This window comes from Nipponia nippon, unplaced genomic scaffold, assembly GCF_047370975.1.
Source record: "Nipponia nippon isolate SJK-2023a ecotype South Korea unplaced genomic scaffold, ASM4737097v1 scaffold_10, whole genome shotgun sequence".
In the NCBI taxonomy this organism is placed as follows: Eukaryota; Metazoa; Chordata; class Aves; order Pelecaniformes; family Threskiornithidae; genus Nipponia; species Nipponia nippon.
The window spans coordinates 36,166,220-36,182,090 of NW_028262291.1; the positions used below are offsets into that span (position 1 = coordinate 36,166,220).

At 36.1% G+C, this 15,871-nt stretch overlaps 1 protein-coding gene across 1 annotated transcript in view; it reads right to left on the reverse strand.

Moving 5' to 3' along the window:
* The window catches only part of RYR3 (ryanodine receptor 3), a 254,392-nt gene extending 243,123 nt beyond the window's left edge, over window positions 1-11,269 (reverse strand). The window contains exon 1 of the mRNA XM_087746608.1: window positions 11,149-11,269. Coding sequence (XP_087602734.1) covers window positions 11,149-11,199 — 51 coding nt within the window. The 5' untranslated portion in view covers window positions 11,200-11,269. The remainder of the gene's footprint in view (window positions 1-11,148) is intronic.
* Between the last annotated feature and the right edge of the window lie 4,602 nt (window positions 11,270-15,871).

The following is a 15,871-nucleotide window of genomic DNA, read 5'->3' on the forward strand; positions in this document are numbered from 1 at the left end:
AGTAACAATGCAAGAAGGTTCACATCACTGGTGAAGAATATAATCCTATACCCTTCTCCAGTAACACCATTATATTCATTTCTATGAAACAAACTTTGACCAGGAAGTTTGTCTTTTCAGTGCTGCATACAATAATTGCTTCAAAACTGTAAGGGTGGAAAAAGTCCTATAGTAGTTGCTGAATTTTCCTTCTTATGTAAAACACAAATTTATATTAACACACTTCTACTATTGAAGCTTTTTTTGGTACGTGCTATTATAGTTGATTTCATTATATATGTACAAAGCAACCATTTTTTTCCCATCTTTATAAAAATCGAAATAATAAAAAAGAAAGTCTTAAACACTACAAGAAATACATCAACGTCATTATTACACCAAAAATACATCAACATCTTTATTAAGATAAAGAAAAATATGAGGGGAAAAAAATGTTATGGGTTTGATTAGACAAAAATCCAAAGATAATCCTATAATCCAAATATTCTACATTCATATTATCTGGTACAGTATGAGATGCAATGTCACTTAATTGTACAGGTGGAAAGATTTTGGATCTGTACAAGTTCCAAAATTTTACCTTATTTCCATTTTATGGAAGCAATTTTTAAAAGTTTATGGATATCTTGAGCAAAACCACAATACATACAATAAATAAATCATTAATAAAACCAAACACCTAAAGCAAACATGAATAATCGGCATTCCCAGTGACTGATGGAACAGATCTATATTGATTGATAGAATTTCTTTAAAGGGTTGTAATAGCAGAAGGTTCACTAAAACTGCTAGATTTCAGTTTAACAGGCTTAATTGGAACTTTTATACTAATCATGAATGATCACTGATTCCAGTAAGAATACCTGTCCATTAGAATCGAGGTTTTGTTTACGTGTTAGTATTCAATACTCAGTATTCAAGTACACAACTATTTTACCCACTCACGGGATGGAGCTACGTTAAAGATGGGGCCAATTTAATATTACCAAAGACAGTCACCTAAGATCCAGTATAGTAAGTAGAGAAAACTCTTGACATTTTTGAAAGCTTTGAGTTCACATTTTTTGTTACGCTGTGTTAAAAAAAAAAAAAAAAATAAAAATGCATCTGACATCCCAGTTGAAACACCCAGGTGATTCAGCCATCAAAAGTACTAGTTACCATCAGCCACTCCCTGTAACTTCACCTATACCAGACTACTTACAACTATTTCCAGGCATGGTAATAAAGTAATTAAAATAAATAAAGATAATGAAGGCTGAATTCCACACTATTCAGGCGGGACTATTTCCAAGAGATCTGCAAAACCTTACTAAGAAAGCAAGCATGGAGTCTTAAATTCGATCTACAGTAACTCACAGCTCTTACAGAAAAGGTTTAGGGTCCACAAATTAGAAAGCTGCTATTGTTCTATGCATTTTAAAAACCTTACTTCTTAGTAATTCTAATGTATGTAAACAGCACATAAAATAAAGGAAAAAATGCAAAGTTTTAAATGAAGGTTTGGTACACAATATTAATACAATCACTATTTACTTCCCACAGATAGTTACTGATCAGGAAATGAAATCTTATTAATCCCTATTAGCACTTTTTCCTGCGATGGTCAACATGTATGCGGCAAAGAATCTTTTGTCCTATGAATGTTCTTCATGAAAAGGTTACCTGGTAACAACAAATGCAGGCATGACATACATGATCAGATTGAGGTCTTCCAAATTCTAAAGTCTACCTTTCCCAGCTTTGACTACGTAGGAACATAGTGCAACAGAAATGGATATGCATTTTAGAAGAAGGCTATGCTAGTAGCTTAGAGTATAATACTGATAGTTTGGGGGGTTTAATTATTTTTTTTTTTAATCAAAATGTTAACTGACTGTGCATTGACTGTATCCACATTTCTACACATTATCAAACAGCTTCCGAATTCTACAAACTACTGACATTAAGTATCTTTAATATGTACCAGGTGGATATGTCTTCCAGGCATTTTCCACATACAAAAAAGATGAGACAGTGCAGTCAATGAACTTCAGAGGAGTCTTGGGAGATGGAAGTCATTTGGCCTTAAGCATTTTACTGAATCATCTGAGGCATTTTAGTATATATTCTAAGCTTGATGATCCTTGTACTCCCGTTTGTACATGGTACTGCTGATGCAATCTGAAAGCATGTTAAGTTTCAATGTTTTAAATTAGTTCTGTGTCTGCTGCTAAACAGCTGTTTCAAGTCTCCGAGTTGAAATTCTATTGTTTGTACAAGTAATTTATAAAGGATTTTATTGAAGTTGCAGTTCTTTTGCATTATACTGTTATTCGAGAGAACTCAAGTTGTTGCAATTGGGTCAAGGGAAGTTGGTTTTCTGGTACAACGTATTGGAGAACATGGTTGAGTGCTGAAGTAGCTGAAATGCTCAAGATTGACAGAGATGTTTGCTGCAGACTAAAAACAGCTCAGGCGTGTGCTGACTACTCGCCTTACTGAGGAACTAGCACTTGCTTATTTGGATAAAAGCCCAGTAGAAGGAACAAACTTGATGCTACTACTGAATCTTTCACCTTATGTTGCTGTTGTCTCTGCCATTGCTTCTATTGACTGAAGCTGCCACTCCTCACCATAGACATGATGGGCCAGAAGAGGGAACTGGAAAAGACAGGTTACCTATCAACAGACTGGCCATTAGCTCCTATTAACAGCTGAACCACATCTGTTAAGACTGAGAGTTGACTGACAGCAGGTGTGCAATGGCTGAAACACACATGTATGTATGCATCATACTGCACGTGAGACACTACCAAAAGCAGATTGGGGGGGGGGGGGGGGGGGGAATCAATTTTCCTGTGGGTTTTTATAATTTCTATGCATATCCCAAATCTTGAACTACTTTAGACACATTCTGAGGATGTCACGTATTTGCCAATTGTGCCTCAGAACATTACTGTAATTTTCAGAAAACAAGTTTCCAAAAGTTACCCAAGCGAATTAAGTATTTAGGAGGAAAAAGTCTTCTGCAATTAGAATAACATATGTTCTTTTTAAGTAATGTCTGGGACAAAATTTTAAATCTTCCAGCACCAAAACCACTATATCCTACTAACTCATAGACATAAGGAATGGTCTGGTGACTTTTTAATGACATTAAAGACAGGATGTTGAATTTAAAATTTCTACACTGAACAAATAAACCAAAATATTCATTGAGGCATATATTAATGCCTCATGTTTTCTTTCTGAATCTTTTAAAGTGTGTTTATGTTAGCAATTGTTTTCTTAAATTGAGATGATAATTTTACTGCCTATAGAGGTCTGTGCTTATTATATATCTGCACTGTTGTTCTGTGCCATTTGGGAAGATAAATATTTCATGAATGAAGTCAAGAAATACATGAATTCAAACTAGTGTCCTGTGATTGAATTCAATATACCCAAAATAACTGCGTGCCAAATTTATTTTTCTTCTCCTCCCTGCCCGCAACTCTGTTTTAATTTTTGGAATCTGTATCTAATGCACCTGGCAGCATTAGGCTGTGTGGTCACAGCACTGCCATGGGAACTGAGAAAGAAGCAATATTCACAGCTGGATTTCAATATGAATCATACCCAGTTAGCATGGCAGGGGATTAGAAAAAAGGCACAAAGACCAGGCAACCCACTTGCTGCATTCTATAAAAAATGTGGGAACATCACTAGCAAGCTCACTGTTTATTACTGAAGATATTAATCCCGCCTTCAGACACCAAAAAGCAGAGCTTGAGCAGAAGACTAATCTCCACAACAGCTATCAGTGGGGCTAGGGAGAAATAGGAAAATATCTGCTTGGAGTATTACTTTAGGATTATTGAATGGTCACAAATCCTATCAAAAAGGCTTTTAATTCACTAACATTCTGAGGTGAGACTGAAGAGTTTTGCTTGATTGTACCAAATTTGATGTTATTTCAGCACACCTGCATTGACACTGATACCCAAAAAAAGTAAAACTGAAAAAGAAAAAAGAAAAAAAGGAAAAGAAACTGACAAGGAGTTAGTTAGATCTACCCTAGGAGTTAAATCAATCATGACTATATTCAATCTTGCATTTTGTAACAATAAACTGTATTTATAATATTGTAATACATGCACTGATTTCTTTTTGAATTAGCTTTTTTTTTTTTTTATTTAAGCTGTAGAAAGAAACAGTAGTAAAGCAGGATGCTGAGTTCATGTGGTGTGATGTTGCTTTGTTTTTACCTGGTGTAGACTGGACCAATATGAAGCAGCTTGCAAAAGTACAACTCATTACATATGATTACATATATCCCATATATGTGTATATATGCCATATATATGTATGTCATATGACATATGTATACATACATATATCATTCATACCTGTACTATCATTACACATAATACAACCTGCAATGTTGTACAATGCATCTCTGAACATTACTACTCTACGTCCTTGGAGGAAAACCTAGGTTTACAGTCTATTTGATAGATCCACGCTAAACAAAATGTAAGAAAGGTATCAGGGAAACAGACCAAACAATGTAGCATCTCCAACAGCAGCCTGTAACGTCTGGACCTTTAGAAGTATGTCCCTAACTCAACCACCTTCAATTTGATTGAGAGAAATCAGCCTTCACCTCTGACTAATCATGATGCAAGTCTTCATTGTCCACCTGTTATGCCTGCAAAAACTCTATTTGCCTTTTCTCCTTTCTGCCCTCCTTTACCTGATATAGTCTTTCAATACACTATCACCTAGCAAATGCATTTTCCCCAGAATATTGATTAATGGTTTTTTTTTCCTCATGACACCAGTAAATCTACTTTATAATTGTTTCTGTAACTAGAAGATAAAAATTACTACCTAACAACATGCTGGATATCATTTCATTGCCTTCTCATAAAAAAAGGGTTTTTGCCTTCCTCTGTTATCTCTCCTCTTATTTTAATTGCAAGCTTTTGGTGGCATAAACATTCCACTCATTCTGCGTTTGTACCACAAGCTGGGAACAGACCTCAAGATCCTAACTCAGAGAATGAGAAAGACCCAAGTATATCAAGACAAATCACGCGAAGTTCTACAAAACTGTAATGCAGTTATGGCTGTATGACTTACCCCTCTTTTCCTCAAGAGCAGCTATAATATTCCAACCATTAAATAAACTTTGAAGAACTTCCATTATATTAAACATACCAAACTACTTCATTGTTTCCCTTTTCATCTAAACATGGTGCAATCTTCCCAAAGAACTATTCCTTACCAGGAGCCTGAAATATCCACTTAAATGAGATGATTTCACTCCAAAAGAGAAATTGTTACAAATGAATTGAATAACTCTGATATAGATATCAAGCCACTACTCCAGCGTGTTCAGAGCTAAAAAACAGACACACTATGCAGTCTGAAGGCATGACTGTTGTGTTTACAGTATAGTAGAGCATCTGCCTAAAATTCTCCCTTGAAAAGGGGTTGCAATTAATTGCAGAAGATCTTATCTTCATTTCATCAAAAATAAACACTCACAGCGTATCACAGCATACAATGCACTGGAAAATTTGTTGTATTGTAAATCTATCTTATAATATTACCCAGACCTTCAGCACAGAAATAGTCCTAAGCAAAAATGGGCGTAAGCTATCTGTTTTGCATATAGTGACAAACTGGGCAAACCTATTCACAAAGTTGAGGACACATGCAGGGAGTAAAAGTGGCAATTCAACAGGTAAAAATAAACAAAGCAACATTATTTACAAAGAAGGACACTACAAGTTCTAAGAAACTTAACTCAGGATAAATTAATAAAAAATTCATAAAATTTTTATGTATGATTTCCACAGTATGATTTCCATAGTAGAAACTGAAGGATAATAAGCCAAGAAGTGTGACTGCAAGCAACTATATAGCCTGAAGTTTAAGAAACAAAAAGAAATCTATTTGAAAGATTTTTTTTTTAATGGAGCGGAAGAGACACGGTGGAGTTTTTGTTTTTCTTTGTTGTACAATTTTTGTTCTTCTTCTTAGAAGACTTAGAAGTATGAACTGCTATACAATTGTTAAAAACTGTGGCAACAAGATCAGAAGGGGGAGACAATGCACAGAGATAAATAGATATACAGATACATAAACATTTAATTCAAAAATCACTTAAGCTCCTAATACTTACCAGTTCTCAGAAGCAACTCAAGTTTTACGCAACATTATTCTTCCTTTCTTTTTACCCTTTTCCTAAAACGAATTGACTGACTAATAGACAACTACTGTGTCATGAATTGCAGTACATTTCAGTGACAACAGGCAAAACGTCCTAACTAATTTGAAAACAATACCATGGAACACACTCAGCTGTTCAAGAAGCATGCTCCGCCAGCTCCCTTAAAAGGGGCTTCAAGAAAATTCCACTGATTTGATCTTAAGGTGTTCCTTAACCTTTGTGACTTTTACTATATATAAATTTCTATATTGCTTTTATATAATCTCATACACAACTCACTGAGAACAATTTCCATATTTTCCTAGTTTTTAATTAACCACTACCAAAAACTTCTCCCTAGAAATATCTTCCACTATTGTCTGACATTTGGACATTTGTCCAATATATTTGTTTGCAAGCATTTATCTGGTGACCGTTATATAGCAGATATTCATATTTTACTGAATCAAGCCACAGAGATCTGTGCTAGAGAATATCAGCATTCAGTTAGTAGCATAACTATTAGATATTAAGTTGGATTACTAAGGATGAATTATTTTAATGTTTCCACTTCACACATTCTTTGTTACGTCACTAGGGATACACTACTAGGGACACAGATTTGATAAAAAAACATGCATTAAAAGTATCTAAAGAAGAACTGGTTTTATGCCATACTAATCCTGGGCAAACTGAAGTGCTTTAGTACAACTCCTAAAATAATAAAAAAAGGCTTGATAAAATAACTTTTTATATTTATATTTGGCAACAGTGAAAATTATTGAAGAAAAGAAAATCTAACTTGTACTATACCTGACAATTCATATTGTAAAACTGAGATAACTTCCCATCTCATCTTTAACATCTGAACAGTAGAAGAGCTCCTTTTCAAACCATATAGATAGGAAAGTGCATCCACATATAAATGTGTATGAGACACTCAATTATCTTGATTCTGAGCAGCAATTTAACATACAAATGATCAAAAACACACCTGAAAAAAACCTGTGAACTCACTGTGTAAATCTGTGTACATGGACTAGATCTTGAAAAAAATTAAATCCAAATATTCTATTCTAGGTCTTTGTAAAAACAGTACTTTGCTATTTAAGTACAACAGACAACTACACTCAGTCTATGACAGAAAACAATTTCCCATTCCTATCTGTAAAGTTTTATGTAGTGTTTGGAGAGGTTTATCAGAATACTTAAAATTAGGTCACTGAGATAATTTGTTAAAGGAGCAAAAGTCAAAGAAGAATCAATTGTTAAGGCCTTTGTCACTCAGAGAAATGAAGAATTTGTAACTAGTTGGTGAAAGAGTCACACATACAGAGAGACATGCACAAAAGCATACACACACAAATATCCATACACACCAACACACACTCTGTTCAGATACACGGAAAACAAGGCAAAACTTTCTTGACTAACGTGTCATGAGCCATCTCAAAAAAAAAAAAAAAATTATTAAAATAAGTGGAAACACCTTCTGTTAACACGATGAATTTCAGGAAAAATAACAAAGCAATACACCTATTAACTAAAGTTACCACCATAATTGGGACTCTAAGACGGCAAACAACTTTGACATGCTTCATTACAAGTACATTTAAACTGCCCTTATGCACAACTTTGACATACTTCATTACAAGTACATTTAAACTGCCCTTATGCTTTGGGCATCATGCTCTCTGTTAGCAAGTGACTATACAGGTATTTTTGATGCAGGAAGACAAAAGCTATCTGCTCCAAGGCATCACCTCATATTTGATTAATTCGGCAGCAGCGGGAATGACAGAGAACTTGGGAGTATTTCCAGAGAGGACAGGACTTTGTCAATTTGCCACAGTAGTAAAGTCCCAGCAGCTAGTGAAGGCTCGAACGAGAATGCTTTACACTCACTTATCCACATTGCCAAGGGCAACAGGGTTCCTGCTATGTCCCTCAGCATGATATCTCAAAACAACACAGGTTAACATATCTGTTCTCACCTAATGTTGCATAAACATTACCTTCATTAATTTCTCATGTATTCATACCTTAGGAAGGGGTAACAAAGAAACGATAGGGGGAAGTCATCTAAAGAACAAACATTACCAGGGCAGGAAACTAAGAGACAGCAGTATTGCACATTACACACATGTAACAAGTGCTTTGCTTCTCCTTTCCATACACGACACACAAGTAGGCACACATACACCAAATATCCAGAGTCAAATCCAGATGAAAGCCACCAACTAGAAAACTAGAGAAACAATTCCAAGCATTATTACAGAAACAAAAACACAGACGCAGCAGCAGGGTAGCAGTGTAAGAAAAAAACTGTGTGTATTTATATGTTTATTTATATTCATAATGAACTTACAAGTCAGGGAAAAAGAAAGGAAATTACACTGTATTAGTAACGCCTTCCTTTAAATGCTATCATTGCACATAAAGACTTCACACAAGAACTGGGACTTACTTGAAACGAGTACTGAAGACATACTACTACTGCTACTACAACAACGATGACAATGAAAGTGTTCCTGTCCTCTCCTCTCTGGAATTTGTTTTTATGGTCTTTCTTATTCCGATTGCTGCCAAATTAATCAAATACAAGGAATGTCTTGGAACAGAAAGTGATAGTGAAAAGCTTTCCAACAAAGTTTATAAATATGCCCACAAGTTTGCTGCTCCCTAGAAATAAACACAGGTATCATTTTTATGCAGTACTGAGCGTCTAGCCCTTCTATGCGAGCTGAGAGCCTAAAAACGATGCACAAAACCATACAATAACTTAGATCCGAAAGAAGAAAACCATAATACCAACAAAAAATGGGGAACAAAGGGAAAGTTTCCCTTTAAGCAAGCAAAAATTAGTCTTACTATACTTTTAAGAGTTAATTCTTTTGCTCTTTCAAAAAATACTGTAGGATATTTTTGGATCAAAAGAGATCTAATCTTATTTTATATCTCACCAAGAAAGAGTTATCTTAGAGAGCCTAAAACATCCTAGAGCACTTCTGTCTACAGACTCAAAAATAAGAATACGGAGATCAACAATTTCAAAGGAAGATTCAGCTTCACAAGCCTGGAAAACGTTCACTAGCAATCCAAATTCCCAGAAAACATTTTGACCTAGAGAAGATCCTGATTGATCAACAATTTCACTGGAAGAGTTCTAAAGAGCTACTGCACTTCACGTTTGTATGTACAAACAGTGCTTAGGCAGCAATAAAAGCTGTAAGTCATAAGCACTGAAGGCTTACATCACTGTAGCACTCAGTGCCTCATAAACAGTTCCTTCCTCAGTGTATTACAAAACAACAATTGATCCCTTCTCCACAAAGGTGAAGGCAGTTATAATGGAGAGGAGACAGCAGCAACTGACATGATTGTTCACAGCAAAGAGAAGCTGCGGCTTCCAAGACAGAAATGTAGTCCATTTTTTCCCCTGTAAAAGATCTCCTAACACCAAGCAGAAGGAACACGTCTGCATAATCTCACTTTTGCTGTTTCCATTTTTGGCCCTCACCTCTATTTAGCGCTTTATTTTACCTGTTGGAAAGAAGTGCATAGAGTTCTACTAGCATGAGAACGGGTCACAGCAGCAGAAATTGCTATCTCATGTAGCACACACAGGCTATCTGTGAACAGGCAAAGCTTCTCACTTCATCACTGAGGAACAAGGCAACATCTTAGAAAGTGGAAGGATGAAGGACATTCATTTAAAGCTCCAGTCTTGGATAAAAGCACCTTCCCCTAAAGGCTGAGTAATCTATTAAACTATGTAATATAGATACCTCTAAAAAGTGGAGTGGAGGGAAGGGATGTTGGAAAGGATACTTCATTGTGATTACCCATTTCCCTCCCCCCATGAAATTCTCCCAGGCTTAAAAGTGCTAATGACACTTCATCACACCTAAACAATTTATATAAGCAGCAGCAGCCATCACCACTCTCCAACCTTTACTTGCCAGAAAAAAATATTCCCAGCCTCCCAGAAATCAGCATTATAATTTCCTACTTGGGGCTCTTAGCATGTTTTATTTTAGAGACTCATCCTTTAAAGTTGTATCAACTCTAGAGCAGACTGTTTCTGGAACATTATTTGTGATAAATGTGAAGTAAAGATAGTACGGAAAGAGGAGGGAATACACATATCAATAGCAGTTTTTTCATGCTAGTTACACAACAACACACTCTTAGTCATGCAGGGTAAAAATAATGAGAGACACAAGATGACACATGAAAAGGATCTTCTCCTCCTCCCCAAAATTAGTGCATGAACACTACTTTCTTAAAAGTCCAAATTGGTTGTCATACTAGATTTGTGTAAAGCTTTAGGAAAGAATGGTGTGAGGGCTCTTTATAGAAAATTACACCAAGTGAAGGCTATTTCACTAATTAACACCCTTTCCCAAAGAAATCCTTATCCCCTTTTAAAATAAGCTTCTTGTAAGCAGAGAAAAGACCCCAAACATTTGCAGAGCCCCGACTTCAACATCTGTTGGTATTCCCTGCACACAAGTGTGCTTCTGTATGCATGTTTATCAGAAGAGGTCATCAAGGGCTTGCTTGGTTTATTCATCGTTTTAAGGCTCTCCTATTTGCAAAGCTTCTGTTAATGTCAGTGAAATCTAACCCAGACAGAAGTTTCAGAGGTCAGATATTTGGCATGCTACATTTAGAAACCCAAGTACAAAGTTGACGAGGACGCCTCAAACACAGGGGATTACAGCGGAAATAGGTCTCCTTATACCAAACTGGCTATTGAGCAGATTCAAGGAAGAACACACTGAGACTGCCTGATGCTATTAAAGCTCATATTCTTGCTTTATTTTTTTCCACTGACTAAATCAATTCTCCCATTTGGCAAAGCCCAGCACAGACATAACACTTTATTTTTAATACAACAGAAAAGGAACAGACACGAGACACAAAATCATGTACTACATGACCTATAAAAAGCAGATACTTACAGTTCGTAGGAACTGTATTTCATCTTCCCCTCCTTCACCCCCTTCAGCCATGGCTCTTGAGGAGTCAGCTCTGCTGAGACTCTGATCGCCTCCACCGTCAGCTCACTGCGCTCGGTACAGCTCCTCTTCTCCTATCAGTATTAGCATATAGCTAATCCACAGCCATATAGGGAGCTCAGCTAACTCCACTGCAGTGCAGACTGTCAGTCAACCCCCTCACTGCCAGAGCCAACTGCTCTGCCTTCCCAGCTCATAGCAAGCAATTCTTTTCCTTTTCTCTCTACCCTAGAGGTAAAAAAACCCTACTGTTAAGGTATCGCAGGAAGCATTGTATGCATCACTAGGTGTTGATTTTTTTTCCCCTAGATACTGTCTGGTCAAAACAGCAATAATGGTGAAGTGTTAATGAAAGGAGAGCTTGCGCTTCCATTTTCACAGATCAAGGTACCCAATTTTGCACTGAAATGTATCAAATTCAGCAACTCTGAACCTACTGATTTGTGCAGCAGAAGGATGTAAATCAGGTGATTACAGGACAAGCTGATTTTGACAGCAGATATTTTCAGCTTGCTTACAATAACTTCCATTTCTTGCTTCTCTGCATAAGCAGCTGCAAACCTGATTTCCAAGATGACTTAATGATCTGAACCTACTACGTGTAGTTATTTGTGCTACCCTTTTAAATGGTATTTTTATACATATCTTAAGGACTGCAAGGTTTTTATTTGTACCTTTTCAGAACTGCACCTGAATAAGTATAGAGGATAGTACAAATTTACTTCAAAACCTAAAAACCACAGTTATGTTAAAATAAAATAACTTTAAATTCTAGTTAAATAATGAAGAAATTTGTAATTAATGAAAATTGCTAGTTATTACTTCAATAATAGCAAATGAGAAAGGAAAAAACAGATCAACTCTAGAACAAAATTTACTTAAGTGAAGGGAGGAAAAAAGAAAGGACACAAGGAAACAGAAGAGAGCACTAAGGAGGCTCTAGCCAGCCAATTCACTATATGATCTCACATTTTGTGGTAAGGTTGCAACCACAGCCTACCTATACATTCCACCCCTGAGAAGCATTACCCAAACTTTGTGCTGTCCATATTTACATCGAAATATACCCTCACAGAGTACCACATATATACAGTCTTTTTCTCAGTAAAAGCATGTTTTTGTTTTACAAATGAGAAACATAGGCATGAGAGTAAGGGAAGAATAACTTTGTTGGGGTCACAAGGACAAGTGTAGCACAGTGAAAACTGAAACTAGATTCTCTATGTGCACAAGCTAATACGTTTATACACAACTGTCCTCTGGGCATGGAACCCAATGCACACTGCCCTCCACTCCACCCACCCCCCCACCCCCAACAACAGTATTCTGATTTTTCACTAACTGAAGTAAACATAGACACAAGCCAAACCGTGAAATGCCCAATAGCTTCTCTCCCTGAAGGGCAAAATGCTTTGAAAAATGTTTTATTTCACTCCTTCTTACTACCCTGAGAAACTGTCCAAAAAATAATGACAATCCCATTACTCAGCAACAGGCAATTTCAGGCCAAAAGCAACTCAGAAGCCTGTAGCTGACGTAGTCATACAGGTTGGCCTGTTTTTGTTCACCGCTGTGAGCAAGAAAAAGAGAGCTTTGTGCAAGACAAAGGCAACGTGGCAGAAAAATATTTCTCTTAAGTGCCAGAAAACTGATTTGGTTGGTGTCTTGAACATCCAGTTTTGTGTTTGGGTTTTGTGGGCTTTTTTTACTCCAGCCATCTTTGAATGAATGTTTTATCTCTTTCCTCATCAATATAAAAACCAAAACTTAACAGATCTTCCTTATGGAATATACTTATTCCTGATAAAAAATCAGAGGAGTGGGGAAAATTGGCCTGAAGTCAAAGCATGCCACTCAGTGTTTTTACTGAAAAACAGATCAGGTAGAGAGGCCTACTGATGATACATGCTTATCCATACGTTTATATTTAGCATGGATCTGATACATGTATTGCATGGAAAAATCTACACGTGTAAGGACAGCTTTTCTGCAACGTCTTATATGAAACAACCTTTCAAGCATACTACTTTACTTTGACAGATTGTAAACAAGAAATACCTAAAAGCCTGAGAAAATAACTGCAAGTCATAAGACTTATAAAAAGTACAAGTGCTCTATTTCCTTCACAAATAGAAATCAATGTCATGCAGTACATCTGTTGGCCAAGTTTTATTTCAGTTACTGCAGTAAGACTTCCAGATAGTAAGTTCTGAACATGCAGAGCTGAGATTAATCCATCTGAATCAAACGGAAAGGCAGGGGTGAAGTAACTTTTCAAGTGTTTTCTTCGTATATTGGAGTATTCCATCAAAACACTTCCTACGAAACTTTGAGACACTTCTTGAGTAAAATATTATGTTTACATCAGTTAATATAGCTATAGACACCTATGTCCAGAACTTCTAATAAAGCAGCTACAGAAGTTACCAATTTTTATTTTTTTTTAAACAGACGTCAACACACCAGGATCTCACTTTGCATTTTCAAACAACAGACAAAGCACATGGAAAAAGGGGTATCAGTAATACCCCTAGCATTGTAACAGAGATCATATAAGACATCTAAAATTCTGACTCATGTCAAATTTCACCAGCAGGGTTGTTTTTCTCTTTGTAAGTCCCTCTATTTTCCTTTATTTGATACTCAGCTTTACAAAGTAGCCTGTGCATTGTTTTGGGAAACAATTTCCTGCGCCAATAAGCAAAATACTTTGGTTAGATTTCATCTTTTTAAAATTGTCAAGCGAACTGCAAAGCCATTTCATAGCACTTCTATTCCTTAGAGTTTTGTTCTGCTTCATATTATGCCTATATGTTTAATGAGAAAAACATTCAGCTGCTACAGCATAATGAAATGCACATCTCCTCAAGACATAGGTAGTTTTTTTTTCCAGGACTTCCCCATTGCTCTGACATTGAGATTTGGCTGTTTATGGAACCGCACTTAATCAGAAGTCTCATTTACACAAAGTATAATGCCTTGCATTTCTAATTTCTTAACACTAACTTGTCTTGAAAAATCTTTTTCTTTTTTTTTTCTTTTTGGAAAAAAAATTACTGAAGTAATGATTGAAAGAAAATGACATCAGGTCACTGCAGTAAATCAATCCAAAATGATTACATATCACATACAGCGTGTATATATATATATACAGTGACTCTGCTTTACGGGACATGACTGTAAGTAAGGTACGGCATTCCACTGTGAAAGCCACACAGGTCAAATAATCTGAATGGGGACCACGGTGTATTTTATGATATTGTATTCATGCCAATCAATTGTAAATCTATAATTTAGCACTTTTGCTGCTGAATACATTCTGGACAGACTCTTATCGTATTTTAAAGCTATCAAAAGAACTTGTCTACAAAACAAATTTAAGGAAAACTTCCTTTCCGTTTTCAGCACACAACATGCTGCCTGCCTATTCTCCAACATAAGCTCTTCCCGCTTACTAAAGGATCCAGGGTGACTGACTCTTCACATGAGTTCCTGATTCTAGGTTAGCTTTTGGCAGGCTAATAGGTAATATCAGTTACTTAAGTTTCTGTTGGGTGAGGAGTCAAAATGGTATTCACTGATAATTCCAGGCCTAAGTGCTAAAATTTAGATGCTGCTTAAAAGACCGGCATGTCTCTGCATTCTTTATGCCCCACTTAAGTACAAAAATATGTATAAATACAGTTTTTAGAAAGCCATTAAAAGAAGCACATTGCTTCCTTTACAAAAACTTCACAAAAGTACTCAAATTCCTTATGTTGGCTATTTTCAGCCTATGCATTAAGGCAGTCAACTACTTCTCCAGTTCACAACCACTAGGCACCTAATACAAGTTAACACTCCATTCACAGAAAACTAGTGTGAATTTGCACTTAACAAGTTTTAGTTTGCTTCGGGTTTTATATTTATTTATTCTAGAGGAAATAAGTTACAATGTACAGTGGAAAATGTGGGATCTTAGTCAAGTTGAGGAAAACCTTCATCAGAAGATTACTAGTTTGAGTAATTTAAAGAGAGAATGGTTTTATTAATTTACACGTATTTCCAAACTTCATCTACATTTTTTCCTGTCCTTTTAAAATTACTTTTGTTGGGGCTTTATGTGTACCCTATGTCAATGCTTTGTTATATAGCACAAAGTTTCATTTTGTTTTTAGAAGTTGAGGCAATCTTTGATGCAATTCTTTATGAATACAGAAAGAATAAAGTGTATTATAGTGTCACAGAATCCATAGTATAGTATCAGTACTGCTTGTAAGGCCTAATTCAGTGACTTTCAAAGCAACTTCACCACTACTTAATTCAAAACGAGGAAAGGACAGTGTCTCAGAACAGATGCTCAAAACTCATGCTTTCACCAATGATCAAAAGTTTATGTTAGATTGCCATCTGGTGGTAAAAGTTAAAAAAAAATGTTGCCTATGACTTAATTTGGTAAGCATAACCATTCACATTATTCTAACCTAAGACATTGGGAGTCTCATTTCCAATTTTATTATAGATTATGCAACACATTTTTTACTATAGACTATAGTGCTATGAACTTTGACATTTCATCTTCTTCATTTTTCTTCAAAAGAAGGGGGGGGGGGGGAGGGGGGAAGTACACTCACAAGTTTCTTCCTAAACCTAAAATGCCAATACATGAGTAGGACTTTCTCTTGCT